The following is a 26,813-nucleotide window of genomic DNA, read 5'->3' on the forward strand; positions in this document are numbered from 1 at the left end:
TTATAGAACACTTACGACTACTCTTGTGCTCTTAATTCTATTCTGCACAATAGGTAACTGTATAATATTTAATATTTGGTTCTGCTTAAAAATAGTTGACAAATGTGTAATGAATGAATGAAAGAAATATACAAGGAAGAAACTAATTTTCAAATTTTCCACTGGAAGTAACTTAATTAGGAATAAAGCCCAACACCATTACTGTATACAAAAGTGCAATTCAAAAAAGTTATGTAACCTGCCCCAAATCCCACAACCAGTAAGTGCCAAAGCCAAGATTAGGGCCCATATACCCATCTTTCACATATACCACATTGCTATTCTATAATTAACACATACTGCCTGTAGCCTGAAATATTAATAATTTTTTAAAAATTCATAATTTTTAAAGGTATTTCAACATTATTTGACAAAAAACATCATATTAGTCAGTAAACTCTTTTAAAGTCTACAAAGACTACCCTTGGAGTGGAACTCCTATGCTCCTGCACCTTTAAATACTTCTGATGAATGAATATAAATTATATATAAAATTGATCACCTGCAAGTGATATAATTCTAATTTTTGCCTCATATACTAAAATTGTTTCAATAAATTTCCATCCCAGTTCTGCTATACTTCAGACTTCTTCTGGGATACTGAATTCAGTTCTCGGTGCCATATTGTTAAGAGGATACCAATAAGCTAGAAAGCATCCACAATGGGCCTTGGAACTCATGCCATGTGAGAATCAAATAAAGGAATGGATTATTTAGCCTGGAGAAGAGAAGACGTCAGTGGAAGATGACAGCTGTCATCAATTATTTAAAAAGCCATCAGGCAGAAGGGGGGTTAACCTGCTTAGTTTCAGAGAGCAGAACTTGAAGCAATCAATGGGAAAATTCCTAATAATTAGAGCTATCTAGAAACAGTTGAAATATCTTGAGAATGGTGGCTTTCTCCTCAAGTAAAGGCTGAGTGACCACTTGTTAGGTGTTTTATAGAATGAATTCTGGTTTGAGTGTAGGGATTCTAAAGTCCTGTCCAACTCTGAAATTCTGTGATTCTAGAAAGACATTTTCAAATTTTAATTAAAATAGGAGAAAGAGGAACTAGTGATAAAAAAAAATAGGCAGAGTCAACACATAACTATGAATCAACTTTTCTGATCAAAACTGGTTTCTGAATTTTTTTCCCCACTTAACTGACCAACCTGTTTCCACATAATCCTAAGATTTTGAAGGGGATCTCAAAAACTATCTAGTCTATCCTGTATTTGAGTGAGAATCCTATCTACAGTATACCCAACAAGTAGTCATATGGTTTTTACTTAAAGACTCATGCTAATTATGGTAGGAATTTTTTCCTAACATAAGCCCCAACTTCTGTATACAATGATCTTCATCACATCTTCTGGGGCCAAGCAGAATAAAGTTAATCCCCTTCACCATGAGTCTCTTTATATGCTTTAAGAGAACAATCATGACCCCATAAGTCTTCTTTTCTCCAGGATAAACATTTTCATTTCCTCCCACCAATCCTCTTGTGGCATGATATTAAAACCCTTTACCATCTTGGTTGCCTTCCACTGGATACTTTAAAGCCTATCAATGTCCTTCTAAAATGTGGTGCCCATAACTAAATGCAAAACTCCACATGCCCTCTGAGCAGGGCATAGTACAGAGGAACTTTTACCTACCTACTCCTGGACACTATCTCTCTCATGAGACTTTGAGACTCATGAAGTCTTTTTGGTTGCCATACCACACTGTTAAAATTCTTATTAACCCTAACTCTAAACCCCTAAAATCTCTTTCAGACAAACTGCTGTCCAGCCATACTTCCTGCAACTTTTATTTGTGAAGCTGATTTTTGAACCCAAATATAAGACACTGTGCAGTCTAATTCTTATCACCACTGTTTGCTAATTTAAAAATAAATGCTATGTCAGAAAGAAACATAAAGAACATAAGTGACATGTTGGAATGTTCATATATTCAGAAAAAAGAAAATAAATGTCACATCGGAATGATAATCCATCCTGCCCAATATTACCTTTTAATGTGACAACAAGGGATACTAGATAATAGACTGAACTATCTGCCTTTCAATGACTTTTACACTGAGGTATGACTTCAAGTAAGAGGTATATCCTAAAAGAATGTCACAAATATACCATTTTCCTCAAAGATATATTAGAAAATGAACATGTGTGATTTCACCAAACTCTTTCTTTCAAGAAGCTGAAACTCAAACTGGTGACTATGGATGAAACACAGGTTAATTGACTCTTGATGACACTGAAACAAACTGTAAGCTCTATTAAGGCAGATCCTTTGCCTCATATAAACTTTGCATCTCACCATGACCATGCCTAGACCTATCACAGGTTTTGCACATAGTAGACATTTAATAAATGTTTGTTCAATTAAATTGAATTTTCATACCTCATTAGAATCTATTATTTCAATTGCCTGTTCATGTTTGAGGTAAAGAGCATGTCTTCTGTCAGGTTTACTCTGAAAACGTGGCTTCTTTTTAACTGGATCTTCATGTCCAAATGTTGGTGAGTTAGTTTCTAGTAACTGAGCTATATTTGGTACAAATATGAATGGCTTAAAAACAGATCTAGAAGTAAAAAAGAACAGTCTTTATTACTGTTGGGGTAATCAAGATGTAAAGAATATTTAATACACTCATTTTCTTCTATTACTCCCTCTAGGAAAGTTTCCATTAATAAAGCTATGTTTAACTTATGTAACTGAAATATATTAAAACGTATTAACATTCTCTTCTTATAGAAACAAAGGATTCACTATTGGCATAGAGAGGTGAGACACTAAATATTTACAAGAAGATATATCCTTTATTTTAAACCTTTTAAAAGCTAGTTATCTCATTAAAATTAAAAAGATATTAATTTAACTAAATGTTAAGCTTCTTTTCCCTACCCACTTATCATTCATCTCTTACTTCACCTTTCAGGATTAGGGGTTCCTGTAAAGAAATGAATGCATGGAAGGCTGGGATCTGAAGGCAAAACAGAAACCATGCTGCCAGTAGTCTGAAACTCTCCCTCCATATTAATGCCACTTTCTTTATCTCGGAGAATTTCCATCATTGTTTCAAAGGTCATATTTCCTATTGAAAAATTTGAAAATCAAGTTAGTTATGCAACTATGTTAACAAGTACTAACTCCAGTTTGTGCAGTTTGGCATTGCCGCAATTTACTTTACAGATCTGTATAAATAAGATTCATTTTTCCTAAGTCCTCCTACCAGAATAGAAGCTACAACAAAAACCTGTTAGATATCTGTAATTAACAAGTCACACACTCAAACACTTTTGCTTAGAGAATGCCCTCTTACAATGAAGATGTTTTCTCTGCTCATCATGAATAATATGAAATATTGGTCTTAGTAAAAACATCACCTATGACACTAACAAAGTATAAACCTTGTTATCAAATCAACTATATTAAACTCAGGCTTATCACCAACTAAGAATAAATTTAAGAGAACATTAGCTACATAAATTATTACAGCTAAGACAGAACTCCCAAAGAAATAAAAAGCAAAAAGCGAACAATGCAAAACACATGCAACCAATCCTATTTCCCACATGGACTAGGAAGAAAGTTATTTCAGTAACAATGATTTTAAGATTACTACTTAGTTATTTTCCAAATTTGTCTCCCTTGCGAGGCAAGTAATAAGAGAACACTACATTTAAGCATGGAGACTGTTATATCACAAAAGTCTCTTCCTTCCCCAAACTGGGAAATGTTAAGTCTATGTCTGTGATAACTACAGCATGATTATTATCATTATTAAGAAAAAGAATAGGGGCAGCTAGGTGGTGCATTGGATAGAGCACCAGCCCTGGATTCAGGAGGACCTGAGTTCAAATTCAGCTTCAGACGCATAACACTTACTAGCTGTGTGACCCTGGGCAAGTCACTTAACCCCACTGCCTAGCAAAAAAAAAAAAGAAAAAGAAAAGATACTGAGTGCAGTGAGCAGAACCAGGAGAACGTTTTACACAGTAACAGCCACGTTGTGCGATGACTAACATTGATAGACTTAGCCCTTCTCATCAATGCAAGGATCTAAGGTATCTCCAAAGGCCTCATGATAGAAAATGCTATCCACATCCAAAGAAAGAACTATGGAGTTTGAATGCAGATCTAAGCATACTATTTGCTATTTTTTTCTTCTTCTGTTATGTTTTGTTTCCTCTTTCTGGTGGTTCCGCATATTGGTTCTAATTCTTCCTTACAACATCACTATGAAAATATGTTTAATAGGAATTTATATGTATAGCCTATATCAGATTGCATGCCATCTTGGGGAAGGAGGTGGAGAAAATTTTAAAACTCAAAAGCTTATGGAAGTGATTGTTGATAAATCAAAATAATTTAATAAAAAAATTTTTTAAAAAAGAATAACTGACATTTATATAGCACTTTAAAATTCTGCAAACTCTTACAGACAATATCTCTTCTAACCCTCACCATGGCCCTGAGAGGGAAGTGCTATTATTATTCCACTTTGCAGATGAGAAAACTGAGGTTGATATAGATTAACTAAGAAGTGTCTAATTTGAATCCAGAGCTTCTAGTATCATTGGATCACAGAATACATGGTGGGGAAACAGAGAGAATAAGATGTAATAAGACTGGAAGGGTGGTTATGAAGGTTATGAAGGACTTTAAAACACAAACAGGATTTTATATTTGATCCTGAAGATAATAAGCAGCCACTGGTGTTTACTGATTAGAGGGGCAAAGTGATCAGATTTGCACTTTAGAAAGATCAACTTAATAGCTGAGTCAAGGATGGATCAGAATGGGGAAGAGATGTGAGGTAGGAGACCAACCAACAGATGACCGCAATGGTCTTGAAGGGATGAAGATCTGCTCCAAGGTGGTTTCAGTATGAGAGGAGAGAAGGGGGAGTATGCAAGGGATGTTAACAAGGTGAAGATGACAGGACTTGACCACTGAGTGGACATGGAGTGTGAAGAGTAAAGATGATACCTAGGTTACAAGCCTGGGTGACTGGGAGGATGGTGGTACCTTCCATAATAATAGGCAAGATCATAAGGGTGGGATATTTTAGAGGAGAGAATGAGTTCAGTTTTGGATAGGTTAGGTTTAGGATATCCACAGAATACCAGGCCTAATAAACAGTAAGAAATCCAAGGGAGGTTAGGAATGGACAAGTAGATTTGAGAATCATCTACATAAAGATGATAAATGAAACTGTGAGAGCTGATGAGATCACCAGGTGAAACAGTTCAGAGGGAGATGAGGGTCCAGGACAGCCTTGGGAAGCTCCGAGAGTTAGTGATCACGACATAGATGAAGATGAAGTAAAAGAGATAGAAAAGTGATCAGAGAGGTAGGAGGAGAACTGGCAGAAAGCAGTGCCACAAAACTCCAGAGAAAAGAGAATCAAGGAGAAGAGGATGATCAATAGTGTCAAAGGCTGCAGAGAGGTCAAAAGGAAGAAGATTGAGAAAAGGCCATTAAATTTGGCAATTAATGAATCATTGGTAACTTTGGACAGAGCACTTTGGGTTGAACAATGAGGTCAGAAGCTCGACTGCAGAGGAAATAAGAGAGAGGAAAGGAAGTGGAGGCACCTCCTGTAGATAGCCTTCTCAAGGAGTTGAGCCACCAAGGGGAAGAAAGATATAGGATAAGAGTTAGCAGGGATGGATGGATCAAGTGAGGGTTTCTTGAGGATGGGAGACAGAGTCATGGGCTTATTTGCAGGCAGTAAAAATGCAGCCAGTAGATAGGAAGGGATTGAAAACTAATGAGAGTGTAGGGATGATAGAGGGGCAACCTTCTGGGGAAGACGGGATGGAAGGGGCTCACATACTTGTAGAGGGGTTTACCTTGGCAAAGAGAAGGGCTACCTCTTCATATGAAACAAGTGAAGGAGGAGATAATGGCAGAAGGCATCTGGGGGATGGGGAGATGAGGAGGAGAGGTGAAGAGGAAGCTTCCACTGAACGGTCTTAATTTTTTTAGTGAAATATGAGGCAAGGTTTTCAGCAGAGACAGTGAGGGTAAGAAGAACTCTAGGAGGTTTAAAGAAGGAAGAAAAGGCTTGGAAAAGCCACTGTGATGAGTGGAATAGTGAATCAATTAGAGAGATGTAAAAGGAATGTTTTGCCCCAATGAGGGCCAGTTAAGATTATGTAACATAAACTAACAGTGACTGCAGTCAACAGTTTCAGGATTTTCTCCAGCTTTGTTCAGCAATGTGCATGTAGAAGCAAGTTAAGAGGGGGGAGGGGGGTTGGGTGGGTGGAGTAATCCAAGGCTGACAATTGGCAAGGCAAGATTTTCGACAGGATAAAGGGGAAGGGCTTCCAGAGAAGATGACAGTATAAAGCTGAACTGGTTCATCAAGAGGTCACAATGGGGAAGGAAAGAAAGTATAGCCTGTGAAGGGGTGATGGCCTGGGAAAGAAGGGGATGGAGGGATAGGATGTCAGGGTGACGATGAAAAGCAAGGCTTGAGGTCATGAGGGAGAGGGGGGAGTGACAAAAGGTTATGATCAGATAAAGGAATTTCAGAGGTCATCAACATGGATACGCAACACTTGGAGGTTATGGAAAGATCACGAGTATGGACAACCCTTGATGATGGAGTAAAGGCCAGCTAGCCTCACATATTGAATACATTTTCTGAATAACTCTATCATAGCAATATTTCTGTCAGTGTTTTTCCACTATAAAAATCTCTATTTTTAAATTGGGGTAATCCCCTACATATATAATCAAATAAGTAAATTTAAAGAATTTGAAGTTCCTACAACCTCTTTCTCTCTGTACCAAGTTATTTTTCTTATATTTCACTAAATATGTATATAGTAAGCCATCAGTGGCTTTAAAATGCAGAGAAAATAGCTAATTGTTCTCTATAAATGACCCTATTACAAAAGAAATGACCTTTCTACTCAGTTTTTAATAAATTAAGAACAAAAAGCAAAAAAAGACAGGGCAACTTCTAAAAGCAGCTCTTAGTATTTTTTTGAAAGAAAAAGGCCAAAAAACTACCAAAAACACCAAACAAAACCTATGAATCAGGCAGATAACAGGAACACCTAGTGTGATTTTAAAATGGTTGAGATCTAAACTCCTGAAAATAAGGATTTATAACGAAAACAGTGACAGGAACATAAGACTGCTATAATACAGGTATTACGAAAATGTCTCCTCTATTCAAAACCTGCAATTCTTGAAATGAAAGAAGGATTTACATGATCCCAAGAGTAGGATAGCTATAAGTAATCCACTAGCAACCATTGAATAAGTAGTAAGACTGTGGTGGTAGGGTTCAGTAAAATGAATAAAAAACACAGGGGTGCAATTTCATTGCAATTTAAACTAGTTATTTCAAATGCATGAGTGAATGTATTTGCAATTTGGATATACATGCAGCACAGTTAATAGCTACCATGAAGTACAGTTGGAAGAGAAACATAGCAGTGTTGGTCTACAGAAATCTAAAAAAAAAGTTACAATGATTACAAGAAAATTGAATGTTAGTGTGAGGAAAAAGGCCTTCCCTCTTTTGAGGATTCACAGTGAGCTAAACAGATTGCCCTTTCCACATAGAAAAATAAAAAATTTAGGTCCCACTTTTTTTTTATTACAACTACCTATGAATTTAAAAGAAATTCACTTTCCAATTAACTTGTAATTAAACAATTTAATTTTAACATATTACAAAGTTAATGATGAATTCAAAGTCCTTTTCTTTCCTCCTTTAATCGCCGTAATAACTTATGATTCTTTACATTTCCTCTTCTTTCTCACTTCAACAATGACCTTTTTGTATTAGTGTCTGATGGCTGTAATTCCTAAGCCAAAGAAGATTACTGTCATAAATAAGAATGCACAATCTCTTAACACAACAACTCCAAAAGATTACTCTAAGTTTCTAGAAACATGCATAAACTCATAAAAAACCAGCAATAAAGAAAAACGAATTCTGAAATCTTTCTAAATGTACTCTGCATCGAATAGGTTAAAAACTAGATAACCTCTGTGTGACCCAGGGCAAGTCACTTAACCCCAGTTGCCTTACCAGAAAGCCAAAAAAAAAAAAAAAAAATTTTGGAAGAGCTTAAAAAAACAAATGAAACAAAACAAAAAACTAGATAACCTGAGAGCTGATTTTCTAATTAAAGTGTTGGCATTATTTGAAAACATTTCCATTAACCAAAAAATGTATAAATCTTACTCCAGAAAAACTGAAAACTAACTAGTCAATCTGTTTTTTAGGCACCTGTTGATACTGTGGAAAAGTCTAAGCCATCAGTCCACCACTGGAGAGATCATTAACTTAATAAAGTGAAATAAAGGTGATCTCAGCTTATATATACATTTACAGGGGTCACCAAAAAGGAAAAAAGGGAAAACTAATCTCTTCTTCAGGACAGTGTCCTTAACTATATTTTTTCCTTCTTCCTTCAGATGTGACCGTTTGTATTTTTTTCAAAGAGGTCATCAATATTTCAGTAATAAATCCGGTGATATAGAAATGAAACAACACTCAGGTACCAGACACAGTAATTAAGAAAATGCATTTTAAAACATTCTCTAAAAGTCTTACTTTCCAAATGGGAAAAAACTAATGAATTTTGTTTAAGTAGCATATTTATAAAATAATTTCTATAGAATAAATTGTTCATAGAATGTTTCTATGGTAAAGTGAAAAGCATTTATTGATAATATTAACAAAGCTATAATATCTCTTTTCAAAACAGCAGAAAATATGAAAATATTGTGGAACATCAAAATATTACATCTTTCATACTTAATACTAATTAACACATAAGCACTAGTGAAGAAAATTATAGCCCTGGACTGTCTCACTTATGAAAAGCTGCATTCTGATTGACTTTCAGAACGCATTTGTGCTTCAGCCAGTGAAGCAACATGTTGGTCACAGAAAGTATGGTTTTTATTATCTAAACAAAACAGACTCCTTTTGGTGAAACTGGCTTTTTTTTTTTAAAGAAAATATCTGCCATTTAGCAGTTTGCTAAAAGATAATTTTTCTGGCATAATTTTGGAGTTCAGCACATCAGAAATTATTACTACATCAGAAGCAGCAATTAGCTAGAACATAATAATGAAGTTTTAATCAAGTCGTTAATAAGTGTAAGACCTCATAATGACTATTTTATCATTACTATGTAGGAATATACAAAAGCTTACAAAATTTCATTCAAATAGTATTATTTAAATAAAAAGATTACCTTTGTGTTTGTTCAGAAGCTGGCAACCCTCATAGTATCTGCCTGATGAAGCGGTGATCCAGGAATTAAGAGGGGCATACACAGCAGCAAAATTAAATTCCTTTTGACCATCCCACCAACCTTTATCCTTAGCATGTTCTCTCATTTTTGGATGCTCTCGGTCAATCTTGGTTGTTATAGAAAGTTGATTGGAAATATTACGAACTCCCTCTGTTATTAAAGAGGAAGAACAAAAATTACATAGAGCCAGACTGATCAACAAGCATTTCTTAAGCAGCTACTATGTGCACTTTGCTAGGCACTAGGGACATAAAAGGAATGGCTCCTGCCCTCAAGGAGCTTATACTGTATAGGGAGAAACAGCACAAATGTAAAAAAATACACAAAGTAAATATAAGGGAATTTTCAGTGTGAGGCACTAGCAGCTGAGGATATCATGAAAGGCCTCATGGGAGAAGGTGGCACAAGTTAACCAATGAGGAGATACCATGTCTTCCAGACAGGGAGAGACAGCCTATGCAAAGACATGGAAAAGCAGAATAGAGGTTCCAAAGAGTGAGCGAAGGGGAACAGTCAGGCTGTGAAGAGTTTTCAATGCTAGAGAAAAGAGCTAAGAGAGCTTTTGGAGCAGGGCAGGAGCATGGTCAACCTTGTGTTTTAAGAGTCTTGCATTGGCCTAAGCGGAGAGGACGGACTGGAGGAGAGAGATACTTTAGACAAGACGACCAATTAGGAGACTTTTGTGAGAGATGATAAAGGCCTGAATAAATGTATGCTAAACTCAATTGAGTTTTGTGAATTGTTTCTTATGATTTACTTTTACTCACAGAAATGCACAGCCTTTTAAAAAAATGCAGAAGTAGACAATTTAAAGAACAAAATCTTCTACTGAAATCTATTATTGGAAAGGACAATGAAAATTTTATCTAAAGAGATAAAAACGATAATGGCTAGCATTTATACAGCACTTTGAGGTTTGCAAAATGCTTTATATACATTATCTCATTTGATTCTCATAACAACCCTGTGAGATAGGTGTTATTATTATTCTCATTTTCCACATGAAGAAACTGAGATCCAGAGATTAAGTGATTTGCCTATCACATGGATAATAAGCATCTGAGGCAAGATTTGAACTCATCTTCTTGACCCCCAGTCCTATGTTTTAACCGCTGAGTCACCTAGCTGCCTGACTTCCTAACTGAGTGACCCTGGGCAGGTCACTTAACCTCTTTGGCCTCCTTTTTTTTAATCTATAAAATAAGGGGGTCTGATGTGATGATCTCTAAGAACCTTTTAAAAATCTTAACCCATGATTCTAGACTCTTTGGATGTAATGTTTCTATCACTCATTGTAGAACAATTACAGATAGTACTGTACTATTTTGTGTTATTTATTTAATGTCATCCTTTGTGTCTGCCTTGCCTTCCCAATGAGACTAGAAGCTGTTTGAGAGAAGTAACCATGTCTTACAGTTCTTTTCCATCATCTAGAGTGCCTGCTAAGCACACAACAGACATGTATTTAACTCAACATCCATCTATCCAGCTGAAAGGAATAAAACTAATGCAAAGCATTTTCCAAAAATTGAATTGGATTTTTTAAAATAATGACTAGTTTTTATATTTTAATGTACATATATAAAAGCCTTTCATCTAATCTAATGGTCAAATGCTCAAACAATTCCTCTCCAAGCCCACACCTCTAAATTTCAGCCCTGAGTGACAGAGGGGAAGAACAATAAAATATAATAAACAAAAAAGGACAAATGGCTATCTACTAAAATATCAGAGATATTTTACATTGACCAAGTAAGGAAATTACATTTCACATTAGCCAAGTAAGGAAAAACAACCAGAGGGAGTTCATTTCTCCCTCTTTTCCAAACCATCCTCACATTACATCAGATTTATGTCTTAGATAAATGAATACTTTTCAGCCCTGAGGAGCAAACCAGTGAAGTGTGAGAAACTGGAAGTATTTAATGTATCATAAAATGAATTCAATAATATATTGTCCATACCTTCTACTTTTTCTGCTGCCCAATATTGTCCTATGGTCTCGAGAATCCATGCTTCATGCCGATCAGCTATCAGAAAACTATTGTGATAGCTAAATACCATACTCTCTGAACAATTTCCACCCTGTCCATATTTTTCTAGTAAATCAACGATGACAGTGACTGCTTTTTCAGCTGTATCAGCTCTTTCAAGTCCAAGCCTAAAATAAAATTTAATAAGTTTTTATAAAATATTTACATTTTTAAAAAAATTGTTGTTTATAAGATATCATATATTAATTTCAACATAACATTCCTTTAAAGATAACAACCAGGCTGACAAGTATTGTTAAACTTATCCTCTGTGACATTTGGAATTCTTAGTATTTCATCTTTCTGTTCTGTGGTATTTTAGCCAAAAAATTATGTTTTCACTCACTAATATCAGAACATTTTAAAACAATCTGGCATTATAATTTAAAAAGTAAAATTAAGTTCTACAAAATATGGTTTATTTGTTTTTTTTTCCTACTAAACCCGCAAGTATATCTGATAACCTGACAAGGTCCATGCCAAGTAATGCCTCTTCATCGCATACTGCTTCTCTTCCCCATACAGCTTCATTACCAATGCAAACTCCATGTTCATTGGCTCCCATTTCGGCACCCCATAACCAAGATGGCCGACTTAGTATAACAGCGTATGTTTCTTTCACTTGTTCAATTTGTATATAGGTACACTATAAAGAAATTCATAGTTAAAAAAGAATCTGTTAATGATTCAGTGAAAGTTGGAATTCAATAATTTTAAAGTCAAAGCTATTACAAAACTGTTACAAAAGTAACAAAAAACACCGGACAGATGTCAACAATAACTAAAATATTACAAAATATATTCAAACTGCTCTAAAAAATGAACCAACATACCACATAAAAACAATCTAAAATACAATATTCTATTTAAATGAACCAATAAAAAAAAAAGTTCGCAACATAACAACCAAAAAGAAAAAACCTACAGTATCAACCTTTAAACATAAGCCCCATATAAAAACATGTAGCATGAAATATAAGGTTCCATTAATTACTTTACACATTACATCAAATATGATCACAATATTTATATTTATTACATCTTAATGGTTGGGAAATAACTGGTTACTGACATGGACATAATTTTTGAATTAGCTACGTAGTCAAAGAATTGGCTTATTGGAGAAAAAGTCAAAATCAATACCAAGTAAGAAGAAATTAAAATCAGAAGATATAGCAACTAAACTAAAACAACTCAAACTTGTCCCATTTAAGTAAACTATTGATTCAGAAAAAAATTGTTTAAAAGGATGGACATCATTTCCTAAGGAAGTTTAACTTACATAAACCAATCACCATAACAAGGAGACCAAAAGTGCCTTGAAGCTGCCTCAGAGAATAAATATTTAATCTCCCTTTCAAAAACAAAGAGGCGACAGCCAAGGCAACAGTAACTTTAGAATGTTAACTCATTTGTAAAATCTTAATAAAGAGGAAGGTAGAAAATTATAAACCATATTGTCTCTTAACAGAAAGAAGCAGTAGAGGTAAAAAATAAGCTTTTAGAAAGATTGGTGAGAGATCCAATTAAGCCAGATCATGTCTTCAAGGATGAAAATGGAAGATAATAAACAAATGAACAGTAGAAAACATCTATTAACATCACTGTTAAAAACTATTTTTTCCCATTAAGGACAATACTGCCACAATATCTGGACTTCAACATTACAATCCCTAATATACTTTGTGAAATATTACAAATGGCACTACAGAAAAGAAAGATATGAAGAACAATCAGGCTAGAATAAATGAGGAAATATACATGAAGATGTTACAACTATAAGAGTGTTGAAAGACAAAGTCTCAAAATATCTGAAAGAGAATACCAAAACCTTGGGGGGGAAAAAAATCATAGATTTTACTACTGAAAAAAAGGCAATCAAGAAAACACCAATAGAAAAAAAAAGAGAGAAGAAAACATACATAACTACCAATTCATATGCCTACATTCCCATTGCTATAAATTTTTTACAAGAATAACCTACATAATTATCAAGCGCATACTTAATCAAGGAATCAGAAGAGAACATTAGAAAAGTAGAATTAGAAAGAAGGCTTTCACAAATTATTTTCTGTAGCAGACTACATTTTACAGTCACTTGATTGACTTAAAGGTTCAGAGAATATAAAATGTTGCTTTCCTTAATGTTTGTTGACCACAAAAAAAAAAGTGATTCAGTTCAGCAAAATGACATCTCCTTCTACAAAGTATCTCTCACACGTAAAAGTCATATGAGATTTCTTAAAAGATGCAACGGAGATAACTTAGTTGATTATCCACTGATTATCAGTATAAAGTAAGGCATAAAACTAGATAGTCATGGAGAATGTCCAGGGCAGAGTTGAAATGAGAGATTCTTTATTGATGAGAGGTCCTCCAGATGTGCCTGTTTGCGGATGATATTATGCTGCTTGTATCAAATCCTGCAATATTGTTATGACTCCTAAATGAAATCAATAACAATAAAGATTTTAGCCTAACTATCCACATAGGAAAAGCCAAGTGGAAAAAAGTATGCCTGTTGTCCAGACTGGCAGAGCTGTATAGTCAGACTGTATAGTTGTTCCATCAACATATATATCTTTGTCAGACAATGAACTGGGCCTAGAACTAAATGGGAGGCGAGGTTAGATTGTATTTGAAAAACTACATGGTATTTTAATTATCTCAAACTTCTCCCTGAAACAAAGGTCCATCTTTTTAATACCTATATTTTTCTGGTGATGTCTTATGAATACAAATCATACAATACTGGTTTCCTAAGCTTTCAAACTGTGGGTAATTCAAAGGACAATGGAAAGATAACATGAGTATGAAAAAGTTTTATTGCATAATCTTACCATTTGCTCCATCCTAATTTTTAAGGAAGTATTTTCTTCAGTGAGCTTTTGGACTTCCTTTTCCATTTGGTCAATTCTGCTTTTTAAGGCATTCTTCTCCTCTTTGGCTTTTTGGACCTCTTTTGCCATTTGGGTTAGACTATTTTTTAAGCTGTTATTTTCTTCAGTATTTTTTTGGGTCTCCTTTAGCAAGCTGCTGACTTGTTTTTCATGATTTTCTTGTATTACTCTCATTTCTCTTTCCAATTTTTCCTCTACTTCTCTTACTTGCTTTTCAAGACCCTTTTTGAGCTCTTCCATGGCCTAGGACTGATTCATATTTTTCTTGGAAGCTTTGGATGTAGGAGCTTTGATTTTGTTGTCTTCTTCTGGTTGTATGTTTTGATCTTCTTTGTCATCTAAGTAGAATTCTATGGTCTGACTTTTTTGCACAGTTTGTTCATGATCCCAGCCAATTATTTGACTTTTAAGCTCTTTGTTAAGGTAGGAATCTGCTTCCAGTGTGGAGAATGTACTGTCCCAAGTTATGGGGGTTTTGTGCAGGTGTTTTCAGAGATACTTCTAGGGACCTGTAAATTTTCAGTTCTTCCAAGGTGGTATGATCAAAGGCAAGGTGTTTACTCCTTTAGTGGCCTGTGCTCTGGTCTATGAGTGGTATAATTCTGCCTTGGAACCATGAGGAGGATTCCCTCTCCACCACCACTACAAGCTCCACCAGTGGTCCTCCTCACCCCAGGACCTCCATCCAGAATTGCGACTCAGATCCAAGCAGGGCAAAGCAAGAGAATCCTGCCTCAGCACCAGCAGAGATCCCTGTAATCCCCCTGATCAGTTGCTCAATCCCCCCTCCGTCTGTGGGCCTAGAGCTCTGGAAGCAGCCACCACCGGGGGCTGCGCCGAGACTGGGGCCTGACCGAGCGCCTCTCTCACCACAGTCCAAAAGACCTTTCCTACTGACCTTCTAAGTTGTCTTTGGCGTTTGTGAGTTGAGAAGTCAGGAAACCACCACAGCTGCCTGTGATTCAGTCCCCTGAGACCTGCTCCAGGTTCGCTGAGGCACAGTCTTTGCTTGCATGGCCCTCATTGAACTGTGCTTTTCTCCCAGGCACAACAGACCTTTCCAATCAACCATTCAGGTTGTCTTGGGCTGGAAATTTGTTTCACTCTGTCTTTTTGCGGGTTCCGCTGCTCTGGAATTTGTTTAGAGCTATTTTTCACAGGTATTTAGAGGGGTTTAGGGGAGAGCTCAAGCAAGTCACTGCTTTTACTCTGCCATCTTAGCTCCCTTGCATTATATTACCAATAAAATACATAAGAGATGTAGCATGAAACAAACTATCAGAGAGAGAGATAACCAGAAAAGAATACAAGTCACTCAGAAAATGTGAGGGATAATCAATGAATAGTCCATGTGGACTCAGTGGTACTCACACATTGTCAAGAGATCTAGAAAAAGGCTACAAAAGATATTGGGCAATCTCCCAGGGAAGATTTACTTGACACGAAGAAAGCCTGGATGTACAATCTACACCTTTGGAAGGGGCATCCACACTGATGAGACAACAGAGTCATCAAAACACTAAAGTATTTTTCAACTAATTCTATATTCTAAAAAAAGATGCAATAAGAAGCATTGTACATCGTAAAGATTCCCACACTTGGAAACAGAGAACCTGGTTTCAAATCTTAGCTTGGCCACTTACTATCTATGTGACTTAGGGAGGAACTTTTCTGGGTTGGTTTCCTCATCTGTAAAATGAGAGGGTTGGGTTAGGAGGTCTCCACTAGACGACTTCTAAGGTCCCTTCTACATCTATGGTACTATGACAGTGACACCATTAGGTCTAATTACCCTTCTTTGAAGTCTGGGAAAAGCAAGATTATAAGATTTTTCAATCCTTATCTTTCTTTAATCAATTCAATTTGACAAACAATTTACTAAGCTCCTACTAGCTACAGAGCACTATGCTAGGCACTATAGGAGATTTAAAAAAAAAAATTTAATGGTCCTTGTCCTCATTTAGTTTATAATCTATAAGGGAAAAGCTACATAAAAGCTGTAATTCAAACAACATAAATTTTTAATTAAAATTTTTTTTGCTATTCTGAACTTGATAAATACCACCAAATATAAACATTTCCATATACAAAGAACAACATATTGTACACAAAACTGTGAATCTCTTTTTATAGTTTGTATTTTTTAAAGGTACCATAATAAACTCAATAAGGATAAATGAATTTTTTAAAAAATATTTTGCAAGGACAGAGACAGGAGGGAGAGCTCCAGGAAGACTTCATGGAGAATACAGCATTTGGGCTTAAAGTATAAAAAAGACTTCAACAACTTGAGATGGAGTGAAGCACACTGTAGGCATATGGAACAACAGGGATGGAGGTAGGAAAATGCAAGATTGGTATAGGATAATGGGTTTCCCAATTGGGCTAGAATATAAAGTTACATAGTAAAGAGTAATGTGAGATAAAACTTGAAAGACAACAACATAACAGACCATGGTAGGCCTTGCATGCAAGGATAAAGAGTTTAGTCTGTATACAGTAAGGTACATGGATAGAAGACCAGGCCTAGATTCAAGAAGACCCAAGCTCAAATGTGACCTCAGACACTTACTAGCTGTGTGACCCTGGGCTTAACTTAATCCTGTTTGCCTCAGTTTCCTCATCTGTAAAAACAAGCTGGGGAAGGAAATGGCAAACCAAATGGGGTCAAGAAGAGTCAAACACAACTGAAAATGACTAAACAACAATAAACACGTAGACACTGAAGAGTTTTAACCAAAGAAGTTACATGCAAGTGACAGTAGAATACAAGATCCCAAAGGGCAGGGACTATCTTATTTTTTGTCTTTGTATCCGTAATCTCTCATGTGGTACTTTGTAAAAAAAGAAAGTAATTAATAAAGGCTTATTAAATTGATTTGAACAAAATATTACAAAAGGGTATCTATTTTTATTGGATTTTTTCATATTCAATTTCTTGAATTTTTAACTTACCTATCCCCTGGAATAACATCTTACTCACAAAAAAGCTATTTACAATTCTTAAAAATGGTATATTGAACAAAACATTTTACTTAACCTCAAGTTTTTTTCCATCGCTATGAAATGAAGCAGGAAAATAAATTATTTCTTGGACTTCATCAGAAAGTCTATCTGAATTTTTTCCAAAAATAATCCTATTGCCAATTGTTGCAGGAGGCAAGGCCACAAATGTGTCACAAGAAGTAAGTTCCATGTTTCTTGAGTCAATCCTTAAAAAAAAAATGTAAAAAATTATTAAAGGAAGGAAAGTAATTTGGAAAATAAATCAAACAAGGAATTTTATTTGAGGATCAAGAGCTATTATTACATTATGTAAAGTTCAAATTTTCAGCAATATTTGAAGGGCCTGTGATTGTGATGGTGTCACATATGCAAACTGTGACCCTTCTATGACCTGAAAGAGTCTTTAAGAGTTTGTAGCCAAAAAAATCCATCAACCAGCAGTCAACCTGGGGGAAAGCCACTCTATACTTCAGCCGGCCCTCAGGTGACAGACATGCAGTTTGCCTATACTTTAAATCTTTCCAGCCTTCCAAAACTTATGCTCCAATCATAGCCTTTGGGAATTCACCTCCACTGCACCCCACAGTCAAGCAGTGGGACAGAATTTTAGTGGAACAAAAAAAGTTCCTAAGAACTTTTAAATTACATATACTGTATCACACCCTCACCTGTTTGAATGTGGGCTCCCAAAGGCTATCTAATAAATAAAAGCTCCAAGGGTCCCATTACAAGCTTGAAAGACTTCACTGTACAAAGAATGATGATAGACTACATAGTGGTGGTCTAAAAACCAACCTAGCCAAGTCTTGAAAGGTCAACCCCAGAGAACTCACAGGGCTCACGAAGGTCCTCTCCTATGGGAGGGAGCAAGTAATTATATACATTAGTGGAGAGAGTACCTATATGAAATCATGGATTCTTGAAGTATGAATTATGTGGATCAAAGAAAATAGTGCAGGATAGGCAACATTTTATTTGTAATAATACTTTAAAATACACATATATATATACAAATCAAATATATGTGTTTGTATAATTTATAAATCTTAAGTAAATCTCATGTCTTTGAATTTGGAAAATAATTTTGAATAATAATATAAGGCAGACTAGATCTAAATTTTATACCAGACTCATTTATACCAATCAAATATTTGTAAAGTACTTTGCAATAAATGCTAGCGAGTGTTATTATTGTTATTACTGTACCAGCAAATTCAAAAAATTATGTCAAAGTTTACAAAAATTCTCAACTATTTAAATTCTCAATTGTCCAAAACTGCCCATTGCGCATTTCAAACTGAATGTCCCATCAAATTCAATATATCCAAAAGAAAATTTTTTATCTTTTCACCAAAAAGTATGAATCTGGAAAACTTGTATTTCTTAATGATCTTGTGGGACATGACCCTGATGGGGTGCTTGAGTGCTTCTACTGGGACCTAATTCCAAGACCATATTTCAGGAGCCTCAGGAACACTATTCCTGGCAGTTTCTCTCCAGCCCAAGGACACTACGCCTAGCAATTACATATGAGTAGGCCTCAGCAAAACACTTATCTCTCTCCCTGGTGCAGTTACAAACCGCACCTGTAGGAATTATTAGTTTGAACTGGCTTTGTACTGGGTCATAAAGATATTCACACCCACTGGACTATCTATACCAATCTCTACCACATTATTTGCATCCTGGACTCCTCATTATGTGTATTCTAGACTTAAGGCATATGTATACTCCCTACATCTATCTTGTCATTGATTGGTGGCAGACTGGGCAAGCTTCAGTAAGCCCTGACTGCTAGTTAACTTAGTGACATAGCAGACCTAAAACCACACCTCCATGTGCCCCCCCCCCCGCCCGCTGACCTTGGGCTTTTCCAGGTGAACTCTGGCTAAAATGCCTGCACAGTAGATACAAAAAGTGCATGTTCCTTGAAGAACTGACCACTCCTTAACCCTTCCCTGAACCCACCCTGAATCATCTAGTTAGCATATTTGGCTCAAGTTTTACTATAGTTTATCCTATATAAACTTTTAGCTGATCCCCTCTCTAAGGTCACAGGTTCCTTAAGAACTTTTGCCCGCTGAAAAGCATAACAATAAATCTTTGCCAACTTGACTTAAAGAATGTTTGAGTCCAAGCATTCATTCCATAAATTCATTCCAGACAACCCTATCCTGTAGGATCCGGAGATTCACGAGGAGTCTCTGAACCTCTCAGAGTGCAACAACCCCATATGGGGTTGTGACCCAAAGTTTAAGAAGTACTGAGGGGGTCCCAAGTAGAAAAAGTTTAAGAAATCCTGATCTAAATAAACTCACAATGTTCTATTCTTTAATTTCTAATTTTCCTTCTAGTAGCCATGTTATTTTTATAATTCATCATTATTTTCAAATACCTTGTATTTTCCTCATTTTGTAATCCTGTAAACACACAAAGGTAATGGACATTTGGTGAATAATATTATATGCACAACATTACATACATTATAGCACTAATGCATTAGTATACTAGCACTGTGAAGAGAAATCCAGGGAAGGGCCTAGTACATTGATGAGACCTCCTGTAGCAAACTTATGGAAGGACATTGACAAAAGTCCCACAGCAGCTGGGCAGACACAGATAGCTGGCGATCTGCAGATAACCAACACGTTGGGAATATCACAGACCCATTTGAGTGGATTTTTAAAAGCCTAAACAAGGACCATGAGGTTTGTGACTATGGCTATAGAAAAAAGAACACAGGAAATTCCAGGCTCACCACCTGCTACGTGACATTCAAGAAGCTCCTGCCCCTCTCTAGACCTTAGTTTGATCATCTGTAAGACAGCATTATCTAAGTTCCTTTCTACCTCTAAATTCTGTGTATTTAATTTTTCTCTTTCCCCTTTATTTTCCACCAACTGGTGGTGGAAAGGGGGCACCAATGTCCCTCTTTTAAGACTCATTTCTGCTCTTCCCACCTTGACCCTAGCCCGGTTCCTTTCTCTCACTCCTTCTCCCTACTGGCATTCACTGATGACACTGCTTATTTACCGAGCCACCTTTCTAGTCCTAGTTGCCCTTTTTCTTATCCCCCCAGCTCACTGGTCATGGAGCAAGAGTCAAATTACTCCTAACTTTCCACTGATACTTCCAGACTCTCCCTCTACCACCACCACTTAGCAACCTCTACTCTTTTGAAATTCCTATTATCCAAATTCATCACCCAATCAGATCCTCCTGGTCATTAACCACTGACCCCATCTTCCTCCTTTATCAATGAGTTCAGGACCATGCTGTCTTTTTTCTCCATCCCAATATTTATATTCCCTCAGATATTCCAATTTTCTAGTCTCTCAAGCTACCTGTTTTCCATGACCTTCTCTTTCCTTTCTACCTCAGCTACAAATTGATGGTCACAATCTCGATCTCGTCTTCATCCACAAATGCTCCAATTCCATGTTCACAACTCCAAAATGCTTTTATCTAACCATAATCTTATCATTTCATCTTTCCCTATGCCTTACGCCCCTTAACCCTGTTCTTTGTACTCATCAGGACCTCCAATCTCCCCTACTCCTCAAGATTTTCCTAAGTCTACAGCCTTCCTACCTTTCCAATATTGACTCTTTGATGACCCTATTCAACTCTACTCTTGAATCCTTTGCCCTCTGTTTTATAGCCAATCAAACCTTGCAAAACCCTAACTCTAAATTACTTCCCACCAGCCTCTTCTTTCACTCCTACTCAAGTGCTTGCTGGAAAAAACAAAACAAAACTGTAAAAAGTCACAAAGCATGCTGATCAGGTCCATTATAAATTTATTTCATCTACTTTCAAATGGGCCCTGATAGCAAGGGAATCCTACAACTTCCTAACTGATTTCTTATCCCACTCAACAAAGTACCTGTTCCAAACTTTGTTTCTCCTCAAGCTTTTGGTGGCACCCTTGCCATCACCAGTCAGTCAATAAACATTTATTAAGTGCCTACTATGTGCAAGGCACAGTGCTACTTTCAGAGAATACAAAGAAAGGCACAACAAGCAAACAAAAAAAAACAGCCCCTGCCCTCAAGGAGCTCACACTCTAAGGAAGACTGACAACCCATAAAAAGAAGCTGAAAAGCAGGAGGGAAGAAGGGGAGGGAATGAAGAGAGACGCTCCGCGTGAGCTCCTTAAACGGAAGATCTGGGAGGGCCTCTTCAATGTCCACTCTCCACCTCTCCATCAGAGGGAAGGAGGGGCCCTAGAGGAAAGGGGGTACTGAGGAGGTGTGATTTTCTGGGCTGATGAGATTTTTGCAGGGTTATAAATTTCTGGAGACCACGATGAGAGGGAAGGGGAGTTGGGGACAGAGACACAAGCATTTATTAAGCACCTACTGTGTGCCAGAACTAAGCACTTTACATTTACTATCTCAGTTGAACCTCACAACAATCCTGGGAGGTAGGTGCTATTATTATTCCCATTTTACGGATGAGGAAACTGAAGCAGGCAGAGGTGAAGTGACTGGCCCAAGATCACACAGCTAGAAAATGTCTGAGGCTGGATGTGAATTCAGGTCTTCTTAACTAGAGGCCCACCCCAGCATGTCGTCCTTAATGTCACCCTTCGCCTTCTCCAATTAGAGGGAGGAAGAGGCACCGGGGCAGAGAAAAGAGGTCTCGACTGGCTGGGCTCGCTTTGGGGGCCGGGTGGATCCCTCCCTTAGTCCTGTCGGTCCACCCGTGACCATTAAACACTCGCGCCCCTTCCCCCCAGCCTCCCCAGGCCCCGCACGCCCCCTGCCGGGCCCACTGCCCGCCCCTCACCTGGGCCAAGGCCTCACTGGAGGCTGTTACGAGCGGGGGGGGGCGCCACAAATTCCAAAGGGCGGGGCAGGCGGCGGATGGAGAAAGAGGCTGGGGTATCAGTTACCGGGTCAGGTTAAGGGGAGGAAAGTTCGGTGGGGCGGAAGTCGGGCCCTCTGACCGCGGAAGTTACCTTTGTGCGCCGGGGCAGTTCCGGTTCGATAGTGGAAGGTGGTTGTTGTTGCGAGCTGCTTGGTCTCGGCGTCCAGCTCAAACATGGGGAAATCATTCGCTAACTTCATGTGCAAGAAGGACTTCCATCCAGCGTCCAAGTCCAACATCAAGAAAGTAAGAGGGGCCCGCGCAGAGAAAGTGCAGTGGGGTGGGCAGGGGTCCCGAAGGCGGGACCCTCCCCAGCCCTAAGCCGGCCAGGCGCGCCCCGCGATGCCGCCGCCCGGGAAGCGGGTCCGGAGACGCAGCGGAAGCTGCGCGGCCCGTCGGGGTGGCTATTACCTCGGGGAGCTCTTGATAATTCTCCCTCCCGCCCCCGTAAGTCCTGGAGATGTTGTTCCCCCTGCTGTGATCAATGATCAGTAGCTTACTGAATTGTTCTGGAACCTCTTTAGAGTGGTTTAATGACAACCCGGGTTGTCACCTGAGCCTACGTATTAATTTACTCTATGCGCAAGGAGGCTGATGGTGTATTTAAATGAGCCCCCGTCTAGACTACAGGTGCTTAAACGACTCATTATTGGTGCCCTCTTGTTCTCCTCGTCCTTTGCCCCATCGCCTTCTGGAATAGATTTCTCCTGCTTGGAGGGGATCAGGAACACTGTCCAGGAATTATCAGATACACTCAGGATAAATTTTAGGATTGCTAACATCCAGCAGGCTGAGCCCACCTCCTAACTTAGTCCAAGGTGCTTGTTGGATTGTTTGTTTTGTTCTATATTCAGTGCAGATTTATCTGGAGCGGTACAGATAGCTTTTGCTGAAAAGAGATCTAAATTGAAACAGAAACAGCGTACAGAAATAATGCCACTGTTAGGCTTAATATTTTGAGTAGAAGAGGCAGTAATGGAAAAATCATTTGGGTTTATATACCCCCAAATTTGAATGGGCATAGAAGGTGTTTCTCCGTGGGTTTCTAATTGACATTTCGAAGCCTCACGGAAATCACTTTAGTACCCTCGTTCTTTAAGTTTTGGATGCTGCGGACCCTACTCTGTCTCCTGAATTCCTTTGATCGTCGGTTTTCCTTTTTATAAATTAATGTTCTCTTGTCTCTCTTCCTCATTTCCCTACCTTAGGAAATACTACTCTTCCTTCAAGGGCCATGCTACCTCCTGCATGAAACCTTTGCATCTCATCATCAGAAGTAATCTCTTTCTTCTAGGGTCTTTGTATGCCAGGATCTAGAGTTTTGATTTTATTTAGTGAGCAGTGGTGAGCCAGTGAAGTTTTGTGAAGATTACTCAGATTATGATGTGAAATATGGTCTGAAATAGAAGAGACTGGAGCCAGGAAGACTGATGGGGAGGCTGAAGAGATTAGGGCCTTAACTGGAGTGGTTGTGCTGCCATTTCATAGGAAGCTACTAATGAAATGGAATGGGTATGATCAACAGGACTTGGTAGGTGATTAGACATTGAGAAAAAGGGAAGTCATAGATACCTGCAAAGATATGAGCCTGGATGATTGGGAGAATTGTTAGGGCTTCCTAATCTTGGCTTAAAGTGAACAATTTTGAATGATAATGGGATTTAATAGGGCCTGTTGTCATAATTTTTTAGTTCCTTTTGTTAGTTTTAATTACTAATTCTTGATACCTTTTTGTTAAGTCTTTTTTTATTTAGGGTCCAGGGCTGCCTCTCTTGTTTAGGAGGTTACTTGGATGGCAGAAGCCTTTTCCCTTGGAATGTTAAAATTAACTAAAGGTCCTCTAAGATTCCTGAGATTTCTTTAGAAGCCTAAGAGGGAGGCCTGAGAAATTTAACTTTATTTATTTATGGAAGGGTACCAACCTGGTCTGACACTGTAGCTACCTTTTTGAGTGTAAATAACCCTTCTGTATTACCTCATTGTAAATGTTGCCTTGTAAGAATAAATATTAATGACATACAGCTTTTTGATCTGCAGTTCACTTTATAGGTAGACCCCCTAACTTGTTCCTGTGGGTGTGGGGGGGGGGGTTCTCAAGAGGTTGTCTCCTCTTCCTCATGGGTATATGATCAAAAATTATTCCAGTCTCTCTGATGTAATTGAAAATTACATAAACTTTGTTAGAATCCTAATCAGATTTCAGAGTTATTTTCTGATCTTGGACCTATGCTTAACTATTAAAGACCTACTGAATGGTGATAATGTAATTCTTCACCAATAGTTACCCATCATAAGAACTAAGTGGAAATATTTTCCCCAAAATCTGGACTTTGAGCGTTCTAGACTTGTGATTTCATTGCTAAAGGAAACTCCTGGTGAGGAAATTTCCTCTACCAAAGATCAGAACCTTCTTGGCAACTTAAAAATCTTAAGAGAACTGCCTAGGGCCACCAAGACGTTAAGTGATTTGCTCTGGGTCAAAGCCAGTATGTATCTGTGACCTGTACCTGAACCCATATCTTTGTAACTGGGGCCAGCCCTTTATCCACTATGAAAAGTTTCCTGTTATGCTATGCAAATCTGTTGTAGAATAAGGTTTTTTCCCCTGTAGTATTCCAAAAGATTGGTAATTTCATCATTGTGGAAACTCCTTCCAGCAGTGGAGTTCACAACACTTCCCTGTCTTGGAACGAGTTGGCTATGGCCAAAAAATATTTATTATTTGGTAACCAACTTTCTGGTAAGACTCTCCAGACTTTGCAAGGCTCATTCTCAAATAAATAAACAGTTTGTTGCCTGCCTGGTGCATACTCTTTCTGCTGGTAATCTGGGGCTGCAGTGGAAAGAGACATCTAGGTATGTCTTTATTTGAGGAAACTGACTATGAATAGTAGAATTTAATCTTCTTTTTGCAAAAAGGAAACTTAAATTTAAATACTAAGTTTAATGTTTTACTTTATTAATAAGGTATGGATGGCTGAACAGAAAATATCATATGATAAGAAGAAACAAGAGGAATTAATGCAACAATACCTTAAGGAACAAGAATCATATGATAATAGGTGAGAAATGGCATGATGTTTGTTTGTTTCTTTTTTTAAGTTAGCAAAGAGCTAAAACACTCACCTACCAATCTACTGTATGTATAGCTTGTAACAGATCTTTTCTTTTTGAGCCAGGAACCTACTAATAACTTTATTCAAGCAGTGTTGTAAACCACAATTCCAATATATTTTTTCCTTAGAAACCAGCATCTTGACTGATTCAGAACTTGGAGTTAGAAAAATATTCCTGTGTTCCAGAAAACATTTTCTGAATGGTCCGATAGTTCTTTTTGAACGAATCATTTTTAGGCAATCTTTACACTAAAAATTAATGTTTTTGATTACATGAAATTATTACACAACAGCCCTCAAATCATAACTTGTCTTTAGAACTGTGTTTTTTAAATGTTTTACAATTGGATCTTTCCTGTTGTGACTTCTCAATTTTACCTAACTATCCATATTGGACAGTGTGAGAGAAGAAGTGTGGCATAGTTAACAGAAGGCCAGCCTCAGAATCTGGATGATCTGGGTCTGAGTCGTGCCTCAGACCCATACTTGCCGTGTTGCTTTAGGGGAGTCACTTCACTTAACCCCAGGCAACCAAGGCCTCAAGTTGCAGAACTGTTGTTTGTCTGAATGGGTGGTAGTTTCCTTGCTGCTGAGTACTCTCTACACCTATGAAATCAATGCAAGCCCATACCCCAAAACAACCAAAAAACTCAGTGCTATAATAGGCACTGGGTGTGGGTGTGTGTGTATTTAGATCCTGACAGTATAAATGAATGCTAATAGCTGAAATCTCTATACACCTTAAAGTTTACAAAGCATTCTTACATACGTTATTATATATGACTGTCATAGTAACCTTGTGAGATAAGTACTACAGGTTTATCATCACCATTTTACCGATGAGAAACTGAGACTCTAAGAGGCATAGTGATTTGTCTGTATTCACTCAACTAGTATCAGAGGCAGAATTCAACTTAGGTCTTAAGTGATTGTAACTCTGGTGCTCTTTACACTATACCAGGCTACCTCCCCACTTGTATAAAAATTATTTTACACACACTTACAGTACGAAGCTAGACAGACAACCTGTTGCATGGCATGGCATATGCACATAGTGGTGGACTCTAGGCCAATAAGAGACCATTCTTTACCGATTTCACTCAAGCTTTGATTGTTTTCCACATTGAATAAAGGCATACATTGTGAATAGCTGATATAAGCAATGAAGTGGATAGTTTTGCTATGAGTGCCTATACTCTGTTAGGGCTTTTTCTTCGGAACTACCTGGATCAGTTTGCTGTACCCTCGGGTTCCACAGAACAGTTTGAAAAATGCTGATTAAGACCTTAGCATGACATCATTTTCCTTGTCTTTGTAGCATAGCTGATGCAGGTAAAGTCCACCAAACTCTTTAACTTGACACTTAGGTCTCAAAATTATTTAATACCATTACTTTGGCTTTGATTCTTAAAACTGTTGCTCATTTTTTGACCGAATAGACATATTCACAATATTTATTTCAAGTTATTAGATGATGATTTAAGCAGTCATCAACTAATTTGGGGTAGAGTGAAAACATAGTGAGGAATGGAGTGTGGTAGCATTATTTACTCTAGCAGG

The 26,813-nt window shown here is 37.5% G+C and overlaps 2 protein-coding genes across 5 annotated transcripts in view; one reads left to right on the forward strand and one right to left on the reverse strand.

Annotated features, from left to right (window-relative positions):
- Positions 1-22,312, reverse strand: part of SCRN3 (secernin 3) — a 33,284-nt gene extending 10,972 nt beyond the window's left edge. For 2 of the 4 annotated variants that reach the window (XM_027865824.1, XM_027865825.1), the window contains exons 1-7: positions 22,057-22,202; positions 17,300-17,471; positions 11,824-12,005; positions 11,291-11,487; positions 9,267-9,476; positions 2,959-3,121; positions 2,428-2,608 (exon numbers count right to left, since the gene is read on the reverse strand). In XM_027865824.1, the coding sequence (XP_027721625.1) occupies positions 2,428-2,608; positions 2,959-3,121; positions 9,267-9,476; positions 11,291-11,487; positions 11,824-12,005; positions 17,300-17,455 (1,089 nt within the window). In that variant the 5' untranslated portion in view covers positions 17,456-17,471; positions 22,057-22,202. Of the gene's footprint in view, positions 1-2,427; positions 2,609-2,958; positions 3,122-9,266; positions 9,477-11,290; positions 11,488-11,823; positions 12,006-15,630; positions 16,069-17,299; positions 17,472-22,056; positions 22,203-22,228 lie in introns of those variants that run through there. The other 2 variants (XM_027865826.1, XM_027865827.1) reach the window with 2 other exon arrangements.
- Positions 22,244-26,813, forward strand: part of CIR1 (corepressor interacting with RBPJ, 1) — a 35,204-nt gene continuing 30,634 nt past the window's right edge. Inside the window, exons 1-2 of the mRNA XM_027865822.1 lie at positions 22,244-22,383; positions 25,105-25,199. Coding sequence (XP_027721623.1) covers positions 22,312-22,383; positions 25,105-25,199 — 167 coding nt within the window. The 5' untranslated portion in view covers positions 22,244-22,311. The remainder of the gene's footprint in view (positions 22,384-25,104; positions 25,200-26,813) is intronic.

This window comes from Vombatus ursinus, unplaced genomic scaffold (genome assembly GCF_900497805.2).
Source record: "Vombatus ursinus unplaced genomic scaffold, bare-nosed wombat genome assembly UNPS02014779.1, whole genome shotgun sequence".
Lineage (NCBI taxonomy): Eukaryota > Metazoa > Chordata > Mammalia > Diprotodontia > Vombatidae > Vombatus > Vombatus ursinus.